At 37.0% G+C, this 22,385-nt stretch overlaps 1 protein-coding gene across 2 annotated transcripts in view; it reads right to left on the reverse strand.

The window, feature by feature from the left end:
* VWA8 (von Willebrand factor A domain containing 8) overlaps positions 1 to 22,385 on the reverse strand; it is a 381,976-nt gene that overhangs the window by 152,886 nt on the left and 206,705 nt on the right. For both annotated transcript variants that reach the window (XM_007960236.3, XM_073013736.1), the window contains exons 22-24: positions 5,919 to 5,994; positions 3,555 to 3,690; positions 590 to 709 (exon numbers count right to left, since the gene is read on the reverse strand). In XM_007960236.3, coding sequence (XP_007958427.3) covers positions 590 to 709; positions 3,555 to 3,690; positions 5,919 to 5,994 — 332 coding nt within the window. The remainder of the gene's footprint in view (positions 1 to 589; positions 710 to 3,554; positions 3,691 to 5,918; positions 5,995 to 22,385) is intronic.

The raw sequence follows: 22,385 nt of genomic DNA on the forward strand, positions 1-22,385 counted from the left end.
GAGTTCCTAAACAACAAAGTATAGTGTAATGGTTTAAGAAAAAAGACTCTGGGATCAGATAGACTTAGATATGAAGCCTAAGTCCACCACTCATTATCCCAGACACTATCAAAAAATAATCTCTCTGGGCCGGGCAGGGTGGCTCACATCTGCAATCCCATCACTTTGGGGGGCCGAGGCAGGCGGATCACATGAAGTCAGGAGTTTGAGACCAGCCTGGCCAACATGGTGAAACCTCGTCTCTACTGAAAATACAAAAATTAACCAGGCCCATTGGCACATGCCTGTAATCCCTGCTACTGGGGAGGCTGAGGCAGAACAATTGCTTGAGCCCAGGAGGCGGAGGTCGTAGTGGGCCAAGATCATGCCACTGCACTCCAGCGTGGGTGACACAGCGAGACTCCATCTTGGAAAAAACAAAACAAAACAAAAACCTCTCTGAATATCAGATATTTTTCTTCACTAAAAGGGGGATAATGAGTATTCTCACAAGGTGATTATGATGGTGGCATAGCACATGATAAGCATTCAATGACAGCCATTACAGCAGTGTTTTTATTGGTATTGTTATTAACATTACAGTTTTTACCTAAGGTACCGAAGAAATCATTGCCTAGGAAAGGAAATCCAGGTCTGTTTGCCAGGACAATCATCCTAAAATCAGGATGAATCACAATAACATTTTCTCTTCCATTCACATTAGCAGAATCTGAAAAACAAAATTTCTATTTATTCTTTATCAATATTTAATAATTCCTAAAAATATCAAGCAACAGTCTTGAAGATAACATAAATAGTTATACTGTTCAATTATAAAAAGCTCTAAGATATTTGGCTGTGATAACTTGGTTGCAGAAACAAAAACTTTCTTGAAAAAAATTTGCTCAAGAACCAAACACTGATAAAGCATATACTAAATTATACAGGAACTTGCACTCTTATATACATTCAGTGTATATCTAAAAAAAGCAACCTTGTCCAAATGTAGACTTACGGTACTTAAGCCTGGCTTGAGATGTTGTTAGTCCTTAAAAAAATTAAAGCTAGAAATCCATAATAAGGGAGGCCAGGCGTGGTGGCTCACGCCTGTAATCCCAGCACTTTGGGAGGCCGAGGTGGGCAGATCACGAGGTCAGGAGATCAAGACCACCCTGGCCAACACGGTGAAACCGTGTCTCTACTAAAAATACAAAAAATTAGCCGGGTGTGGTGGCGGTCGCCTGTAGTCCCAGCTACTCGCGAGGCTGAGGCAGGAGAATGCGTGAACCCGGGAGGTGGAGCTTGCAGTCAGTCGAGATCGCAGCACTGCACTCCAGCCTGGGTGACAGAGCGAGACTCCATCTCAAAAAAAAAAAAAAAAAAAAAAAAGTAATCCATAATAAGAGAGAATTCAAGGAATAGGAATAGGATAATCCAAACTTTCTTTAGTTTTTATCAAATCAGTAACCACATCCTTTTGCATAGAGCCCGCCATTACGCAGCGAAGGAGTTATTCCTGTTTAGATCATGCACCCGGCAACCTAAATACATGTTAATAGAATAAAGGTCTTAAAAACCTAGTCAAACTCATTAGTACAATGTAGATTTATTTCCAATCATGGGATTGTACCATAGTTCTTAAAATAAGTGATCTTAAGTTGACTGGGGCTTTCTTTGTGTAAATGTGAAAGGTATTTCTACTGGCTAGTGTACATTTCAGATAGAATTGGAAGTCCAGAAAGTAATTTAAGATAGTAAAAGTTTTATTATGGTTATTTCAGGAAGAACCATTTGCTATCTTAATTTATTTAAACTCCACCCTTAGGTTGCCCATCTTTAAAAAACGATAGTTGTGAAGTACCTACAGCTTTATTTGAGATGAGTCTGGAAGAACCTACTCTCATTTTTTTATGATACCAAAAAGTAATCTTTCAGCATGTACATATTCATGTACACCAATACAACCAATAGTTTTAACTCTGATCCCTATTAATCTTAGTAGTGGAAAATAACAAGGGTATGTGGCTACAGGCAAAATTTAATCAGTTAATCAAAACAAAAATGACAATAAAAAATGAAAATATTAAAAAGTAAAGAAAATAAAAAATGTAACCCTACAAGTGATGGTTCACAAAACTACATTCAAAAGAGCTTCAAGTGCTCTTGTCCAAACGTCAGCTACAATCATACTTGAGTTTAAAATTATAATGACTATTCCTCAAAAATATATCAGAGAATGTTGAGGGTTGCCAGGAGATAATTATTTCTTTTTTTTTTTTTTTTTTTTGAGACGGAGTCTCGCTTTGTCGCCCAGGCTGGAGTGCAGTGGCGCGATCTCGGCTCACTGCAAGCTCCGCCTCCCGGGTTCCCGCCATTCTCCGGCCTCAGCCTCCGAGTAGCTGGGACTACAGGCGCCCGCCACCTCGCCCGGCTAATTTTTTGTATTTCTTAGTAGAGACGGGGTTTCACCATGTTAGCCAGGATGATCTCGATCTCCTGACCTCGTGATCCACCCGTCTCGGCCTCCCAAAGTGCTGGGATTACAGGCTTGAGCCACCGCGCCCGGCAGATAATTATTTCTTAAACTACAATTGTGTTTCAGCAATTCCTTCTTCTTTTCCATTTCACTGTCCTCATAATGCTTCATAAGGGCAGGCAGAATTCTGACAGTCTGAATGATCTGTTTTTTAAGAGAAAGTATTCAGGGTAACTCAAATTCTAATTTTTCACATAAAATCACTGTGAAACTGAAATATTAGAATGCTTTCGTTAGTGCTAAGTTCAGGCTCAAAAATGGCAATCTTGCAATGATGTTGTCCCAGAATATCTCTGTGGTGATGCACTTGTACCTTTTTAATGGAGTTTTCCTTACATACTCGCTTTGAGTATTGAAGATTTTAGTTATTAGTTTCAACTTGTTTGGTTACTCCGGTTGGCTATATATTTTCAATGGCTAGTTACAGATTTTCAAGTCCTTTCAGGACACAAACATTTTAAATTTTAAATTTAGAAAGTGGTCTCACATTGCATCAGACAAACTTAATTGCTCCTTGTAGTTTAAATACACTGACAAAATTAATCTCTCTTCATTTTTTTCCCTAACAATAACAACAAAAAGGGTGTGTGTGGGAGGGGGGCAAGAGATAATAAAAAACAGAGGATAACTTCTTCCTAAGGTAGGAGTGTGTAACATATATGTCTTTATATATACACGTGTTCATCACATATATCTGTACCTATAAAATAAAAAGTCCAGCATTTTTTATTATAATGAGCAAATTGAAAAAAAAAATCATACACAAATAATTGAGAGATGAGTACAAGGGTTATATGTTGGTATTGTCAGAGTAGAAAAATACAAAGTTGATTTGTACTAATACTACTACTAACAATTTCAAAGATGCTTGCTGGCTGTAAAAGTAAAACTGACAAAGCTAGATTCAATACAGGCAACTTAAGTTATATTGAACTTATGCTTATTACTTGTAAATAAGTACCCAGCTAGGTTTGTGATTTGATACAGAGATATAAACATTGTATGCATTAAAGGAAACATTGCTTTTTAAAATACTCACTTGCAACAATGCGTCTTCCATCTGCTAGAATCATTTCTCCATTTTCTACTAGAGTTTTTAAAATACATGTGACATTTGTTGGAGCTTTGTCTGCCTCATCTACTACCAGAATGTGACCCAACTTTACTGCTTTAACCTTCGAAGACAGAAAATTTATCATAAACAATTAAATGAAGACAGCCATTATTAAAACTTCATTACTTACTGCTTTGAATTTATAACAGCTGGCTTTATTTAAGTTATGAGAATACACACACACACACATACACACACACACACATCTATAGCAGAGCTGGAAACAAAATTTTGGGATTTCTACCAAAAGCTTCACGTAGTTACTAAACTGCCAACTCTACAGTAATCTTTTTATTTCATTTTAGTATTAAAATTATTCCCATGGTAGTGATACCCAACAACATCTCACACCCAAGAGTAGGAGAGATTTAAAACAAGTATAACAAATAGAGAAAGTGCCATGGGAGTCATGAAGGGTGAGACATTACAATCATTGTGGACATTAGAACACTGAATTTGTTAAACCTCTTAAAAGCGTATACAATTGTAATAGACCCAAAATGGATAGGGCAGAAGAGGTGGCTACTCAAGACAAAAAGAATCAATGGTCAAACTCAAGAAATCCTGGGGCAAATCCAGAAATGAGTGCCTATGAACAGTCTATGCTGGCTGAAGTAGAAGTTAAATGTGAGAAAAGGGACTAGAAGGGTAGACTGGGTATCTACTGCTAAGGGTTTAACTGCCAGACCAAGAAATAGGTACTTCCTCGTTAAGTAACGGGATGCAATTTAATGGTTATGAGTTGACACATGATAGAAGTGGAGCTTGGAGCTACACTTTAGGATATTTAATCTGACAACAATATGCAGAATAGTTTGGCTAAAAAGTGGTTTGGGAACCTGATTTGAGGAGGTATGAAAAAAATGGAAATAAAAGGCATTAGATTGATTTGAAGGTTTTGTAGAGGCAGAATCTATAGTCTTGGCAGTTGCTTGGGTGGGAAGAGGAGAAAGGAAAAATAAAAGTCTTAGATTTAAGGTGACTGGGTTGATGGTGACATCATGAAAAGAAAGATGAAAGCTAGAGAAAAGTCTTAAAAACATTTTTGAGGGGCAGATAAAAGAAGATATCCAATGAATTTAAGTGAAAATCTCAAGATTAAAAAAAAATAGTAAGAAATACAACGTAAAGTGGACCATATCCTAATTTTTCTTGTAGGATGGTATATTTTAAGAAAATACAGATTAAGAAATGAGCATTCCTTCTACCACAATTATTTTAAAGCGCATTTTAAAAAAACTTATAAGAAATTTCTTTTTTAAATTTTAGGATAAAAAAATAACTGAATTTAAAACAAGAAAACATGTAGCTTCTATCCTCAACCCGGTCTTTGTTCAGGGAAAGTCAGGCCCAATCTGGGAGAACTCAGGCAGGAGATCCTAAAGACTCCACTCCCTGGGGTCTGGACCACAGAGGTTCCCATGATGACTTATTTGTGCCATTACTGCAAAGGTGTCATGTGCACAGAGGGACATGCCTGGCAGGCTGAGATTTCTTTAGGTCTTGTGTAGGAAGTTGAGGACTGGATCTTCCCAGCTGTCTAAAACACTGGGCTAATATTTTATTAAATAGAACCACTTCTAAAAACTTTTCTGGAAACCTTACCTATTTTCAAACTATATACATTTGAAAATGATAGTAAACTTTAAAAAAAAATCTGGAATAGAAAAGAAATCAATAGAGGATTTCTGTCATTCTCTAAATCTCTCACTCTGAAGACAGAAGGACAAAATAGGAAAACATGTTATCTTCCCAATAATTTGTGTATAAATATCCTCTCCTAAAATGAACATGAATGAACGCTTTCCAGTTAGGCTGAAACGTACTAGAATCTGATATGGTTTGGCTGTGTCCCCACCCAAATCTCATCTTGAATTGTAGCTCCCATAATTCAAAAGAGGGACCCAGTGGGAGGGACCCGATGGGAGATAACTGAATCATGGGGGCAGTTTCCCCCACACTGTTCTTGTGGTAGTGAGGAACTCTCACAAGATCTGATGGTTTTACAAGGGCAAACCCCTTTTCTTGGTTCTCATTCTCTCTTGCCTGCTGCCATGTGAGACATGCCTTTCACCTTCCACCATGATTGTGAGGCCTTCAGAGTGACGTGGAACTGTGATTCCATTAAACCTTTTTTTCTTTATAAATTACCCAGTCTCAGGTATGTCTTTATAAGCAGCATGAAAACAGACTAATACATAATCCATGAGAGATCCATCCTCCAAAAACTGAAACACAACTATGATACAAAAATACACTTGAAAACATTTCTATGATTAGATTACTAACCAAAGGTGAGTCTTCATATACAATAAGTCCGTCTTTAACTGAAGGCTGAAGTGTAAGAGTTTGTACTGTTGTATCCCTAAAGTAAAACCAACACATTTTATAGTTAGTAAGGAAATAAGCTGATGATTGATCATGAATAAAAATACAGCACAGGTGCATTTTTTAAAAGATTTTTGTTCATCATCCTGCTTCCCCTCCCCCCCACCAAAAAAAAAAACAGCAAGTGAAATTTATTTCAGTAACAATACTCTGTAGACTTAATACAGTATAAATTATAAAGAATTTGAGAATTAATCCAGACTTATAGATTATCCAGGTTCTTCACTTCTCTTTTTCTTTCTAATATATCTCTTGTAACGACTTCACACCTCAAAATTACCTCCTGAGGGTGAAGAGGAGAAACTAAAATAAATGTTTTTTATATATATATATATATATATATATATATATATATATATATATATAACATTTATGTTGTTTAAATATAATTTTGATGGCAAGTTTGGTAATGATTCGTATGCTGACAGACAAAGCAAATCTAGGAATTACACATTCAGGCCCAAACTGCCATCACTAGGTGCCAAAGCCAGACTACCATACCGCATGCCAAGAATACTCAAGAATTACTTTATGGGCCCGGGTGCAGTGGCTCACGCCTGTAATCCCAGCACTTTGGGAGGCCAATGGGGGCAGATCGCGAGGTCAGGAGATCGAGACCATCCTGGCCAACACGGTGAAACACTGTCTTTACTAGAAATACAAAAAAATTGGCCAGGTGTGGTGGCAGGTGCCTGCGGTCCCACTTACTCAGGAGGCTGAGGCAGGGGAATGGTGTGAACCCAGGAGGCGGAGCTTGCAGTGAGCAGAGACCACACCACTGCACTCCAGCCTGGGTGACAGAGTAAGACTCCGTCTCAGGAAAAAAAAAAAAAAAAAAAGAACTACTTCATAGGATTTTGAACATTTCTGTTGGAATTAAGGCAATCCATTATATTTCTTAAATCTACTTTTTACTATTTACTTGACCCTCCTTTGGATCAGGATCTTCAAAAATATTAACAGTTGGCCATCCTGATGTTAAGAGCCTCCTCACATGATGAGTTGTAACGTTCACATCAAGTATGGATATTCTTGCCAAAATGTGTGTAAGGAAGTTGCAGGTGATAGGTAGGGTCAGATATTTTTTTCTTTTTCTTTTTTTTTTTTTAATTTATTATTATACTTTAAGTTGTAGGGTACAATTTTGTATCTTTGCCTTCTAGCTAAGATTATTTCCCACAGAGAATTAGAACTACTTTAAAAATATGAGTAGCGTCTTTGAAGAGTTCAAAGTTATTTTTTCAAACTACCCTACTTCTTATTCAAAGTAAAGCATGAAGTTGCAATTGTGTTGTTTTGACTATCTACTATGTATAAGACACTACTGGACAGTGAACTTCAGACCTTGATGTTATACTTGTGAAACGTACACCCAAATGCCAAACTTTACTATAATCTATTAAAATTGCAAAATGTGTATCTGTTTTTTAAAAAGTAATAAATAGCACTTGACAATAAAAAACAAGATAAACTTAACATGTCATCAAATAACTGTTTTTCTTTGAGCAGAACAAATATAATAAAAATCAGTTGATTGCTTTGAGAGGCAGCTATAGAGTAGTGCAAAGAAGACCCTGGAGTCAGATCAATCAGGATTCAAATTCTTGTTTTGCCCCTTACTGGCCATATGATTTGGGGTAAGTAATAAAGCCCACTCAAAAGGATTGTTGACAGAACACTTGGAAAGTGTCTAACACCGTATCTGGCAGATAGCAGGGGTGTAATTACATACCAGCTTTAGATATTTGTTATCATTATTGTTGTTGCTGTGACTGAAAGTTCCTTGCCTGCCTACCTTTCACTTGATCTTCAGTTTTTTAGCATAGATGGTACTTCTTGAAAAATCCCTTCCCTGACTGACCTTTTGTAGACAAGCTTAGGTGCCCCTGCTATGTGATCCCCTTGTGACCCATGTATCCCCTAATTCAGCCCTTAACACACTATACTGCAAGTACTTGTTTTACTATCTTCCCACACAGACTGTAAGATCTAAGAGTATAGAACATGTCCATACTGTCCCTCATTCTGTCCCCCATCTAGATGTCTGGCTCACTAGAGGAATTCAATAAATATTTGTTGAATGAATGAAATAAACAAAAAATATGAAAAAGTAAAAGTCAACGATGTAGTTTATAGTGCAGGATAAAATATACAGACTTCCAAATTTATTAGATCATTGGGTTTTGTTTTTAAACAGAGAATCTGGAACCTACTCTAGTAAATGTTGGGTTAGAGTAAGGCTAATTCTCTTAGGGGTAAGAAATGGTACATTCTGGCCAGGTGTGGTGGCTGAAGCCTGTAATCCTGGCACTTTGGGAGACTGAGGCGGGCGGATCACAAGGTCAGAAGTTTGAGACCAGCTTGCTTGACTAGCATGGTGAAACCCCATCTCTACTAAAAATACAAAAATTAGCCAGGAGTGGTGGCAGGTGCCTGTAACCCCAGCTATTCAGGAGGCTGAGGCAGGAGAAAAGCTTGAACCCAGGAAGCAGAGGTTGCAGTGAGCTGAGATAGCACCATGGCACTCTAGCCTGGGTGACAGAGCAAGACTCCATCTCAAAAAAAAAAAAAAATGGTGCATTCTAAGGAATGCATCTGTAGGTCTGTATTGGAAAGTATAGTCATGCTGAGAAGGTATGTATGGGATTGACTAGTCAAGGGACCGAGGAGTTGATGGTTTATGTCCAAGACGGAGTTGAACTGGAACTTACGGTTGCAGTGGGTACCTTCCTCATCAGATTCCTCATTTATGGAGCTTGAACAGGTATGCTGGCAATACAGTTATTGACAATTACAATTTTTAGACTGTTTGCCTAATTTGCATCTAACTTGGAAGGGTTCTCCTTCTAACCTGACCAAACAGTTTCTTCAGTTAATTCTCTGCGATTCTGGCCCATTGCTATTCCTGATTCCTATCCAACTCCTATTGCCATAATCCTGGCTCTCCTGGGCCTGGCACCTGCCCCCATAATCTACTGCTTCTTATGGCCCTAGCACTATGCTTTACAAAGAATCTAATTTTGTTTATCTTCTCTAAAAAACAAATTAAATTATGTCTAAAAATAAAGCCCTGTGGGATGGGAGGGAAAGTGAAAAATACATTGTGGCAAGTTATTGGTGATTATAAACCTTTAGTATGAATAAAATGTTCCCTATATAACAAATGGATTAGCATATATCAATTTTCTGTATTTATGGGTTTTATAAACTTACTGCAGGACATACATAAATATATATATATATATATATATAGCTAACAAATTAATCATTAAAGTTTTAAACAAATCAAGAACAAAGTTTAAACTTACTTATTGTTAATATTCTAGCAATAGAGAAGGGAGTGGATGAGGAAGGGAAATAGATGTGTTCACACAGATTTTTATAGTAATATAATGAATTTCTCACCTCAGCTTTCACATATTTAATGGGCAACAACATGTCATCTTCCAGCACCAAATAGAAAAAGGAACTCTTGCATCATTATTCGAAAGGAAATTCAGTTGTTACCTTAATAATTATTGAGCTTCATAGCAGATTAAGAAAAGTAAATTCAACCTGAATTCTAATTTTAAAAAGAAAATGAAATTGCTCTGTAACACTCGAATTCTGATAGCATACAACGTGTCAAATTAGATTTCTCAAGACTTTTGTGCTAGAAATAAAAATCACAGCTTTGAGAAAACAAGCACAAATCAGATGATTTCCAAAGGAGACTAAAATGAGAATAAATGCAAATGGGAAATGTGGCTTTTAGTGGAGTAGTACACGAGAAAGAGAAATTTATAGGATAAAGGTAGTTTTGTTCTGCTCTTATAATAAATCCCTTCATCTAGTACATAAAAAAAAAAGGCAAAGGCTAGTAAAATATGTAAAATAATATTGAACTTAAGAAATTAGTAGGTTTATGTTTCAGTAAGTTACCCTCATTTTGTAAGTGGGAAACAATCCACTATTGTCTGCATAAAACTTAATACAATAAGAAAAAAGGCTTGATTTCCAAGATATACTATAAAATTACAAACTTTAACTTAGTAAGTAATAAGGTGACTACTGTTGTTACAGGCAGCATAAACTGACTCTTAAAGACAATATAGTATTTCTTTTTCAGAGGGTGCTTGATTAAAATCATTGCTCTGCATTTATGAGTAACTTGGATAAAAAGATTAATTCTCCACACAAACAATGAGCCTAAGAGAATATTTTGTTTCCTGCAACTTCAATCCTCTTGTGAATTGTTCCTCTCAAAAACAGCTTTGAAATATAAGCTAATGAAAATTTAGTGTCATAACAATACTAGGGAGAAGAAAACTTAAAACATATTTTAGTTATATGTTCTTAGCCTAAAGCTTAAAAAAGAGATGTCTTTCCAGTACAAAACATTTATCAGTAATACTTGATGAATTAATTAGAATGTTCAGCTAAGTGTTGACATTTGTTATCATTGTTCTCACTTTTGACTATCTTACAAACTACAGCATCTATCAACTCAAGCCTGTGTCAATAAAAGGGCTGCTCAAAGGAAAACTGTACTAAACTCTATTCTTAACTTTGGCACCTTAAAGTCTTTTAAAAAAATTAGAGTTAATAATATTTCAATAGTAATTTAAAATTATTCCGCATGTAATAAAAGCAATTAAATTGTGTAAAGACCAAGTTTTTGTCAAAATAAGGAAAGGGAGAGCAAGCACAATCTGTTCTGAAAGATTGTTTATAAAGGTACATTAAGTTAGTATCTTCTAATTTATTGAGGAGCACAATATCTAAATATAGTGATGTTTACTTTAAGGATGATATTGTAATAACTTGTATCTTAACTGATTTATAGTTAGATTTATTTTAGAAAATTAATAATAGTTAAACATAAGAGTGAAGGAAGAAAGAAGACACACAAGAGTTTCAAAGAGTTGACGAAAATCTTCTCTGTCTTTATAGTTCATTAAAATAGAAATACCTATAGGAATGGTCCATGCAATCATATGACTCAAACATGAGAAAGGAAAGACAGAATATGGAACAAAGGCAGCACTGAAAAAATGTTTGCTCAATATTTCTCCTTTTTTTTTTTTTTTTTGACAGAGTCTCGCTTTGTCGCCTAGGCTGGAGTGCAATTGCATGATCTTGGCTCACTGCAACCTCCGCTTCCCAGGTTCAAGTGATTCTCCTGCCTCAGCCTCCAGAACAGGTGGGATTACGGGCATGCACCACCACACTTGGCTGATTTTTGTATTTTTGGTAGAGATGGTGGTTCATCATGTTGGCCAGACTGGTCTTGAACTCCCAACCTCAGGTGATCTGTCCACCTCGGCCTCCCAAAATGCTGGGGATTAAAGGAGTGAGCCACAATGCCCATCTGCTCATCATTTCAAACAGAAGTTTAATTATGAAAAGAGAATTAAATGGCAATTTTTACCAGTAAGACATAAGCCTAACATCATTGATTGAGAGAAGTAAACACTGTCAAAAGATATTTTTCAAGTGAAGATGAGTTCTTGGTATCAAGAATATAACTTTCACAAGACTTACTTTAAAATGAGTAAAGAAATAAAGATAAAGAGGACTAAACAGAATTATCACTAATAAAATAGAGTGATACTTAGAAAAAGGTAATGTAAACAAGTTTAAGAATCCCTTGATGTTTACAGTCTGAGCTGTCCGCAGAGTAGTGGCATCCCATCCCCTAGCCCTATCTATAAAAGACAAATTCACTTTGCCGTATTAGGCAAGAAACTTCCTTAGCCCCTCAAACAAACACAGTCACCGTTAAAAGCAGTGTTGCTATCCAATACAATAGGAGGGTATAGAATTTTGAACAGGAAGAACATGTTTTCTTCTTCTTTTTGATTTCTATTGTACGACATGGTGAATATTTCTAGTTAATAACAGTGTTGCCTATTTCAAAATTGCTAAGTGAATTTCAATGTTCTCATCACAAATAATGTTAACTATTTGAGGTGATGGATATGTTAATTAGCTTGATTTAATTATTTCGCATTGTATTCGTAAGGTATAACATCGTTTTGGACTCTATAAATTTTTTTCCCCACACAACTCCCTCTTCACAGAACCCATAAGTTTATACAATTATAAACTGTCAATGTACAATTAAAAAGAAAAAAGAAAAAAAGATGAAGACAAAATGAGCTATGATTATTGCAGTGTTGAAAACCAGCACCAGACTAAATCTGAGGTCTTTTCCTAGTTTGGTCAATCTCCTAACCTCCTGAAGCCCAAGATTACTCATCTCTACAGAAGGAATTAATGTAGAACACTGAAGAAATGTGATAGTGTAAAAAGTAAGGAAGACAAAAGAGCAAGAGACAGAGACAGAAAGAATATTATTATACAGTCTTTTGAATATTTGGAACGCTTTGAGGGAAAAGTCCTTTTAGTGTAAGTAAAATATTTCTGCCAAAGCTGCTGAAGACTCTATATTTTAAAATGGTTATTTTGTAGGGCAGTTTATTTAGTAGTCAATCACTTATCACTAATATGCTCAGATGCAAAATATCCTAACTATAGAAGGAAGGAAGACATTAGGGGATGATATTCATAGAATATTATCAGTGATGCAACACTCTGCTCTTCAGAGGTAGGGTCTTGCTGGGAACAGCTGGCAGCAAAAAGCCACAGCAAAACAGTCACCTGATGGAAACTAAACGTTTCAAAATGTGTTTAGTTTACAAAATCTACTTACTTCCACCACATCTCCTACTACTATATTGACACTTATTTAAAAAGAAATTCTTCCAAAGTCAGAGCCATGCTGATAATCGAGTATTTTAACTAACTGAAAAATTTCTAAGTTGTCCACTGTTTAGAAATAAAAACAAATCTACTAAAATAGTATATAGAAAAATGGATATTTTTTCTGCACTCTGAAAACTAGCTTTCCAGCTTGGTAAATTTTAGGCATTCAACATGACCTAATTTCTTTGCAGGAACATCATTTTCCTTTTTCCTGACAAAAAAGAAAGACAGTGTGCAGGTCCCTTGTTTGAACAGAAAAACATATTTTCTAATTGTTTTTTGAAAAAAAAATAGAGGAATGAAATAAGGATAAAAATACAAAGTTGAATGAGTGTACAAAGATGCACACACAGATGCAACCAGCGGGTGTGGCTGATGAACACTGTACCCACCACGTAAATCTTTAGCGGTAAATACAGTATATATTACCTTTTTAAAAAGACTTTATCAATTAAGTAACAACATAAAAATGCGATAAAAAGACAAAATTAGTGAGTGACCACTTTTTCATGTTAGGACTTTCAAATATTTATTGAATACCAGTGAGTACTGCTTTACAGATTGGAGGAGTATCTGTGAACAAAACAGGTAAAAATTCCTTTTCTTGAAGACTTCAAATTCATACTACACTTAAGGGAACTTATCTTACCAAACTAATAATGTACCATCTTTAGTACAGTACTCAATTTTGCATGAGACTGAATATCAAAAGATATTTTGTCAGAGGCAATTTAAAGAAATAAAGTTAAAATGAATATTTTTTATCATCAAGAAAAATAACAAACTAGTCTGGTGCAGTTTAAACCTACCAGAGGAATCAGGTTCTCTATGAAGTTGGTTAGGTATGTCTCTTTTGGTTAATAACCCAAAATACATCTTCACATAATACATGTTATCTAAAACTTACTATATAAGTTGTATTTTGTATATAGCATAATATTATTTGACACACTCTAATCCATGAATTATTTTATTCTCATTTTGGTTGTTCATCAACTAGAAAAAATTCCCAATTCTCTAGTTTTATGTTTATCAGACTTTAACCACCCAGGTCAAACAAAAAATAGTATATAAATAAGCACTATGTTTGGAAAACTCTTACCTTAAAGAAAATCTGTGTTTAAGTTTTCTATCATTTACCTGTTTTATTGAGTTTTTATGATATTCATAAAGGAAGACACAATTGCATCATAGGAAAAACAATATGTTTTGCATTTTTAGCAAAAGAAGTTAAACAATTCATTTCAACCCCTGCCTATCTTCCAGTGTAATTTTTTTTTTTTTTTTTTTTTTTTTGAGACGGAGTCTTGCTCTGTCACCCAAGCTGGAGTGCAGTGGCATGATCTGGGCTCACTGCAAGCTCCACCTCCCAGGTTCATGCCATTCTCCTGCCTCAGCCTCCCGAGTAGCTGGGACTACAGGCACCTGCCACTATGCCAAGCTACTTTTTTTTTTTTTTTTTTTTAAGTAGAGATGGGGTTTCACTGTGTTAGCCAGGATGGTCTCTATCTCCTGACCTCGTGATCTGCCCGCCTCGGCCTCCCAAAGTGCTGGGATTACAGGCATGAACCACCGTGCCCAGCCCCCAGTGTCATTTTAATGGCAGAGGAAAAGGAACCTCAGAAGCTCTGAGGAATCAGAGGGCAGAAGACTGAAGCAGCTCTCTAAACATATTTTCTTGTCATCTTATGTTTTATCTTCAAATTTGATGTAGATGTTTTTAAGATTTAAAACTTCTTTTACTCTCTAGCCCTATGTCACAGTGATATAGATTTTGAAGCTATTCCATAATAAACCTAGTTTCTTTCAATACAAAAATATTTAAGCCATCATTAGGAAAAGAGCAGCAAGGAGCTGTTGTCCTAAGCCAACACTTTCAGGAAACTGGGTTGAACTGAAGACGGCTGACACTGCAGAGCAAGTTCAGCATCCGCACGCATTTTTCTGTTCTAGTATCAACCACATTATATCTTGGACCTCATTATATCTTGGTATAAATGCAATCAGTTTTTTCACTTCATGCACTGTGTCAGAGTGATCACCATCTACAGCCTCCAGAATGATGCCAAGAGGGAGGTATGTGCAGCATTTTCTGACTCCTGCTGGCAGGCATTTCAACAATGGCACCTTTTAAAGATATCACACAGCTTACATTATGTGGGACCAAAAAGTTCCTCATCTCCTAGGAAATGTCTTCTACTCTTTCAGGATGAACATGAGGATGTGGTTCATTGGTCCCGTTTTCTCATCCGAGTTTAGGTATCACTGCAATTTATTTAAGATTAGCCAAAACGTCTTCAAAACCACACCAAAACAAAATACTTAATACGTGGGTCAACTTAGAAAAAAATAGGCATGTTTACAGAGGCAAAACACTGGAAATAGGCTACTGTCCAGTGCTACTCAAATGTCAACCTTCCCAGCGAGGCCTTGCCTGATCAACCTATTAAAACTGTAATCTCTGCTCTGGCCCCTTTCCCTGCTTTATTTTCCCCCATAACACTTATCACTATCTGACGTATTAAGTATTTTAATGATCTCATTCTCCCTCTCACCAGCAACTATAGATAAACATGAAGACTGGCCTTTTTACTACTTGTTCACTGATGTTATCCCTCACACTTAGAAAGTAACCAGCATGTAGTAGGTGTTCTCAATGCTTGCTGAGATGGATGCATTTCAGATACTTCAATCATGTACCGTGAGGCCATACTGAGCTATTAGAAGTTCCTTACACACCGGGTTTATTTGTGTGCACCTTTTCTCCTTTCTGGAAAGTTTTCTCTTCCCTTTCCCCCGCTTTTTATGACAAACGGTTAAGGCCCATTCCTTAAACACTCAGCTCAAATGTCACCACCTCTTAGAAGCATTCCTTATTTCTCATTGTTATCCTCCCAGCTGAACTATTGTTCTATAGGAAGCACTTTACACTTAAGAAACTTTTCAGTTGTTCACGTGAGTATCTCCTTCACAAGACATATACTGCCTACAGACAAGGGTATAACATTTTTTTTACATATACCTAGTGTCTATCATTATGCCTTCAACATTGTAGGCATGCAAAAAATGGTTAGCCAAAGAATAAACACATGAGTGTATTAAATACCAATTATAAAATGAATTATATTTATACATTTCCAGTGTGCAAAGCAGGTTATTAGGCATGGTTTATAGAATGAATAGTTCACAGACCCCAATCTCAGGGAGCTCACATGACAGACAGGGTGATAGATATAAGGCAATTAAATTAAATTCATGTCAAAAGATGACAAGGGCTATAACAGAAAACAAAACAAAGTGCAGTGGGGATACAGAAGAGAAGGCAATTAATCCTGATGGAAAAGAACAGAGTCCTGATTATGAAATTTGATTTTAACTGGCAGGAATGATGAGTAGAAAGAATGTCTAGGCAAAGGAACAAGCATGTAGAAGTTGGGGGATGCAAGAGAAGTTTAAGGCTACCCTTAGTTATCCAGCATGTCTAGGATACAGTGGCACGAAAGGACACAGAGCTAGACAGGCAGGCTAAGTCCAGAGTGTACAGTCTTCGTTGCCATTCTGAAGAGTCTGACCTTTATTTCACGGAAAATATGAAGCCATCAGAGAACCAATCATCTATCCATTTCAGAGACTGGATTGGAGAAGATTCTCTAAATGGATGTTTCAAAGATGGATGGAAGGGAAGAGACATTACATTCATTCATTTGTTTAACAAATGTTTATCAAACATCCACTATACTCCAGGCATTATCCTGGAAGTAGGAAGTTCAAAGATATATACCTGCCCTTAAGGAGATCTCTCTGTTTAGCAAAGGAGAGAGAGATGGGAATATGTAATTGTTATAAAAAATGACAGGTACAATACCAGAGCCTATTCTAGGTCAGTGGCTTGAAACTTAACCATCAACGAAAGTTTTTAAGACACACTCCAAAACATACAAAAATAGAAACAAAAAACAATGAGCTAAAGGTGAAAAACAACACCTTAAAAACACTCTTGGATTTTCTTGGTTAATAAAGAAAAACCCTTTTTGTTCTCATTAAAAATTAAAGAAGGATATTTTGGGAAGAGCAATGTTATCGATACACTTTATTATTGTGTGATTTAAGGGTCCCCTCCTAACTTCAATTTACTTTGCTACTTTGTTTCAATGCCTAGCATCTCTGAAAAAGAACTCACAAAGACAGGAGATCCAAATGGAAGAAGTGCAATACTGACTGCATTCCGTGTAGTTCAACACGCATTTTTCAATCTCATTTATCAAACATAGGCTCTTTTGCACCCCACTTTATGCTTATGATGGCACAAAGAAAGGAAGCAACATCTGCTTGTGGAGAAGGAGAGGGAAGGATCTAAGACATTTTCTTACAGGAAAACACTTTTTCATTTTGAAGATAAACTATGAGTTTTCTGGGTAGACTTGACAGGGAATTCCAGGTAACAAGAGCTGCACGGAACAAGTTGGGGAGTAATAGATATGGTACGTGATACCTGGGAACCACAGGCAGCTCATATGGCTTATGCATACGTGGGAGAGAAAGGTAGGTGGAAGTAAGACAAGTGAAACAGATAGTGGCAACGGAAGTCATTGCAGGGTTCTGAGCAGAAGAGTAAGTAATCAACTTTATTGGTAGAAACATGTGAGGCATGGAAAGGAGAGATTAGAGGCTGAGTTCTTAACCAGGAGGCTACTGCACTAGTTCAGGCAAGGAAAGATGAGCAATGGACTGGTTCTCACTGCTACAAGCATGCTGACACGAATGATTCTATTTCCCTAGTGAGAGACCTTAACTTGGCTTGGTGCCGTGAGCTGCTGGCTGCAGCCCTATTCCAAACTGTCACTTGACAAAATTCTTACAACCCTCTAATTGCTGTAAATGTGAAAGGCTGGCTATTACTTCGCTTACAGATCAAATCTGCATTGGGTCAATTCATCTACCGACTCTCCAGAACAGACAAAGCTGCTGAGATGCCAGAATGTCTCACCACAAATAAACTACAATTATGAAAATAATAATTGCTGCCAAACATATCAGTGTTTGAGTTCTCCTCAAGTAGTCTCCCATTTGCTCCTTACCACATTACCCTTTAAAAATGTTTATGTCATTTTCACTTCATTAATAGCATTGAGATTTTCCTGTTTATTGAATTATTTGTTCATTGTCTATCTTCTCACCACTAGAAAGAAAGCTTCACGATAGCAGTGACCTTGTCTGTCATTCTGTTCACTGTTGTATTCTCAAGAACAGTACTATGGACATAAGAGGAACTCAGTAAAGGTTTGTTGCAGTAGATCTCCTTTACTACCAACTGCAACTATACCCCAGCTACTGCAGCACTGACTTCTGAAAGCTCAAAGCTCAACTTTTCTCTAGAGAATTTTCTTCTACTAATGGAGGTTACCTCACCCAGAAATGCTTGGGAGGTCACAGGTGCCTGCCTCCCTTTCTCCCTCAGGGTAGCCCTAAATCAATGACTTAGAGATATGAGGGTGAAAAAGGCTGGTGCTCTTGCCTTCAGATGGGGTAACTGAGTAATAACATTCACGCTCCAGAACTCCTTATGAAGAGGCTGAGGCCAGCCTTTAGCTAAACCACCTCTTTTCATTGGCCTTTTCCTGAGTCCTTCACTTGCTTACAGATTTCACCTAGAAGCTGTCCCTCTAAATCATTTCCACCAACATTTACATCTCTGGTTCTGCTGCTAGGGAACCCAACCTAAGATATCTGTTGACTGTTTAAACGAATGAAGAAAAACGTAGAAATAATTCTTAGATCTTCTAGCAATACTTTTAATTCTTCCTGCATAAAACATCATAGGTACACCTCAGTTAACAGAAATTAGCTAACAAAGTTGTGAACTGAGCCACCCATAAATACATAAATTTACTACTAGTTTAAGCCCCTCATCCCATCCTCTTCTGCTCATTTGTCACTGTTGCCCTCATCTGAAGATTCTGGCTAAAAGAATAAGGAATGGCATTTTATAAAACTAAAACTAAAACAAAACAAAACAAAACACCATTTTAAATCTAACTGAATAAGAACAAAGTTGGGGGGTATCTTCTTCACTCTGTCTGCTTACAACAACCCTGTAAGAAACCTGCAGCTGGTGCTGACTAGAAAGGTCCAGAGAGAGGAGAGCAGGTTTCAGTGGTTAGGACATGATGTTAAACATGTTAAGATAATATACGATTGAAACAGTTCATCTTGAGTTGTTTTATTTATTTATTTATTTTGAGATGGAGTATCGCTCTGTCACCCAGACTGGAGTACAGTGGCCGGATCTCAGCTCACTGCAAGCTCCGCCTCCCAGGTTCACGCCATTCTCCTGCCTCAGCCTCTTGAGTAGCTGGGACTACAGGCGCCCACCACCAGGCCCAGCTAATTTTTTTTGTATTTTTTAGTAGAGATGGGGTTTCACTGTGTGAGCCAGGATGGTCTCATCTCCTGACCTCGTGATTCACCCGCCTTGGCCTTCCAAAGTGCTGGGATTACAGGCATGAACCACTGCACCTGGCCTATTATTATTATTATTATTATTATTATTATTATACTTTCAGTTCTAGGGTACTTGTGCACAACGTGCAGGTTTGTTACATATAGTATATATGTGCCATGTTGGTTTGCTGCACCCATTAACTCGTCATTTACATTAGGTATTTCTCTTAATGCTATCCCTCCCCCACCCCCCCACCCCACGACAGGCCCCGGTGTGTGATGTTCCCAGCCCTGTGTCCAAGTGTTCTCATTGTTCAATTTCCACCTATGAGTGAGAACATGCGGTGTTTGGTTTTCTGTCCTTGTGATGCTTTGCTCACCTACAGAATGGGAGAAAATTTTTGCAATGTACCCATCTGACATAGGGCTAATATCCAGAATCTACAAAGAACTTAAATAAATTTACAAGAAAAAAATCAAACAACCCCATCAAAAAGTGGGCAAAGGATATGAACAGACACTTCTCAAAAGAAGACATTTAGGCAGCCAACAGACACATGAAAAAATGCTCATCATCACTGGTCATCAGAGAAATGTAAATCAAAACCGCAATGAGATACCATCTCACACCAGTTAGAACAGCAATCATTAAAAAGTCAGGAAACAACAGATGCTGGAGAGGATGTGGAGAAATAGGAACGCTTTTACAGTGTTGGTGGGAGTGTAAACTAGTTCAACCACTATGGAAGACAGTGTGGCGATTCCTCAAGGATCTAGAACTAGAAAAACCATTTGACCCAGAGTTGTTTTTATTTTTATTACAAATAAGGACTAAAATTTTTAAAAATTCCTCTTCCATCAGAATATCTCTGATTTTATTATAGAAATAATGATTTTCTTAATAAAATTATGCTTTACAATTAAAAAAGGATTAAAAAATTATAAACTAAATTTATAATAGTGATTGACTTGAGGAAGGGGAGACCAGACTGGAAGTGGTGGCTAAAGGAGACCTCAGTTATAATTACAGTGTTTTATTTCTGCAAAAGGAAGAGTAGAGTCAAATTTAGAAAAATATGAACAGTTGTTAAATCTGGGTGATAAATTTGGGTATGTGTTATATATTTGTATTTACATTTTTTGGATTTTTAACGTTTTTCTCAAACTAAAAAAGTAAATAACACTTGAAAGGAATGTAGCTGTTCTGTAGTGGCAAGGGACATAAAAAAACTAAGTAGAAAATACACATTGCATCTCAGTGGTTCTCAAGCTCCTTAAGCTTGTGATTTAGAAAATAAAGATGAAGAAACCCATAGAATCCTGTCTCCAGTCTTTTTCAAAACAGCCCTGAGCACACCACTTGCTGGTATCTCCAGCTTCAGGAGTCTGTAGCTCTGACTCATCAACTCCATAACCCACAAATTAGATGCCAGGATAATGTAACCACTTGATGGGTACGCTGAAACAAAGGATATTACTGAGGTACCCAGCCGGGGAGGAACATCATCTAAAAGACCACAGGAATTATTTCAGTAAACGTTTTTATGAATCGCCCAGGTGACGGAACAAAAAACAGGGCTATTAAATTTACTGACGACAATTCTCAAATGAGATGTGATTGAGCATCAACATAAGTTAATAATCCGGTGAAGTGAAATTTAGTAAGGATATCACTATTGATAAAAATGGAATAATATGGAATAACTGGCCAAAAAAAAATGTGGAAAATACTTTGGGATCAAGCTGAGCAAGGATTAGGAATATGATGCTAGAATTTTAAAAATCAAGTATTATATTATACATAGGCTAAAGTGTAGATTGTAACAATTGGTTGACCCACAGTCCTATCACATGGATAATACTTTAGTGACATACTTACTGCAGTACTATCCTCACTAAAATACAATGGTTCAGCACAATAAACTCAAGCAGCAGTACAGTACAGTGGTTAGAACACAGGGCTGAAGCCAGAATGTATGAAGCCAGCTATGTGACCTTGGCCAAATTGTTTAACCTCTCTGTGCCTCAGTAGCCTCATTTGCAAGATAGAGATAATAATACTATTGATATCATAGAGCTGTAGTGAGCAGTAACAAGTTACAGTTTGAAAACAGCTTAGAACAGTGCCTGGCACAAAGTAGCTGCATTGCAAATGTTAAATTAAAAAAAAAATAAAGAAAACCTAGGTAATACCATTCAGGACATAGGCATGGGCAAGGACTTCATGTCTAAAACACCAAAAGCAATGGCAACAAAAGCCAAAATTGACAAATGGGATCTAATTAAACTAAAGAGCTTCTGCACAGCAAAAGAAACTACCATCAGAGTGAACAGGCAACCTACGGAATGGGAGAAAATTTTTGCAATCTACTCATCTGACAAAGGGCTAATATCCAGAACCTACAAAGAACTCAAACAAATTTACAAGAAAAAAACAAACAACCCCGTCAAAAAGTGGGCAAAGGATATGAACAGACACTTCTCAAAAGAAGACATTCATACAGCCAACAGACACATGAAAAAATGCTCATCATCACTGGCCATCAGAGAAATGCAAATCAAAACCACAATGAGATATCATCTCACACCAGTTAGAAAGGCAATCATTAAAAAATCAGGAAACAACAGGTGCTGGAGAGGATGTGGAGAAATAGGAACACTTTTACACTGTTGGTGGGACTGTAAACTAGTTCAAACATTGTGGAAAACAGTGTGGCGATTCCTCAAGGATCTAGAACTAGAAATACCATTTGACCCAGCCATCCCATTACTGGGGATATACCCAAAGGATTATAAATCATGCTGCTATAAAGACACATGCACACGTATGTTTATTACGGCACTATTCACAATAGCAAAGACTTGGAATCAACCCAAATGTCCATCAGTGACAGACTGGATTAAGAAAATGTGGCACATATACACCATGGAATACTATGCAGCCATAAAAAAGGATGAGTTCGTGCTCTTTGCAGGGACATGGATGCAGTTGGAAACCATCATTCTCAGCAAACTATCGCAAGAACAGGAAACCAAACACTGCATGTTCTCACTCATAGGTGGGAATTGAACAATGAGATCACTTGGACACAGGAAGGGGAACATCACACACTGGGGCCTATTGTGGGGAGCGGGGAGGGGAGAAGGATAGCACTAGGAGATATACCTAATGTAAATGAC

The sequence above is a fragment of the Chlorocebus sabaeus genome, chromosome 3, assembly GCF_047675955.1.
Source record: "Chlorocebus sabaeus isolate Y175 chromosome 3, mChlSab1.0.hap1, whole genome shotgun sequence".
Lineage (NCBI taxonomy): Eukaryota > Metazoa > Chordata > Mammalia > Primates > Cercopithecidae > Chlorocebus > Chlorocebus sabaeus.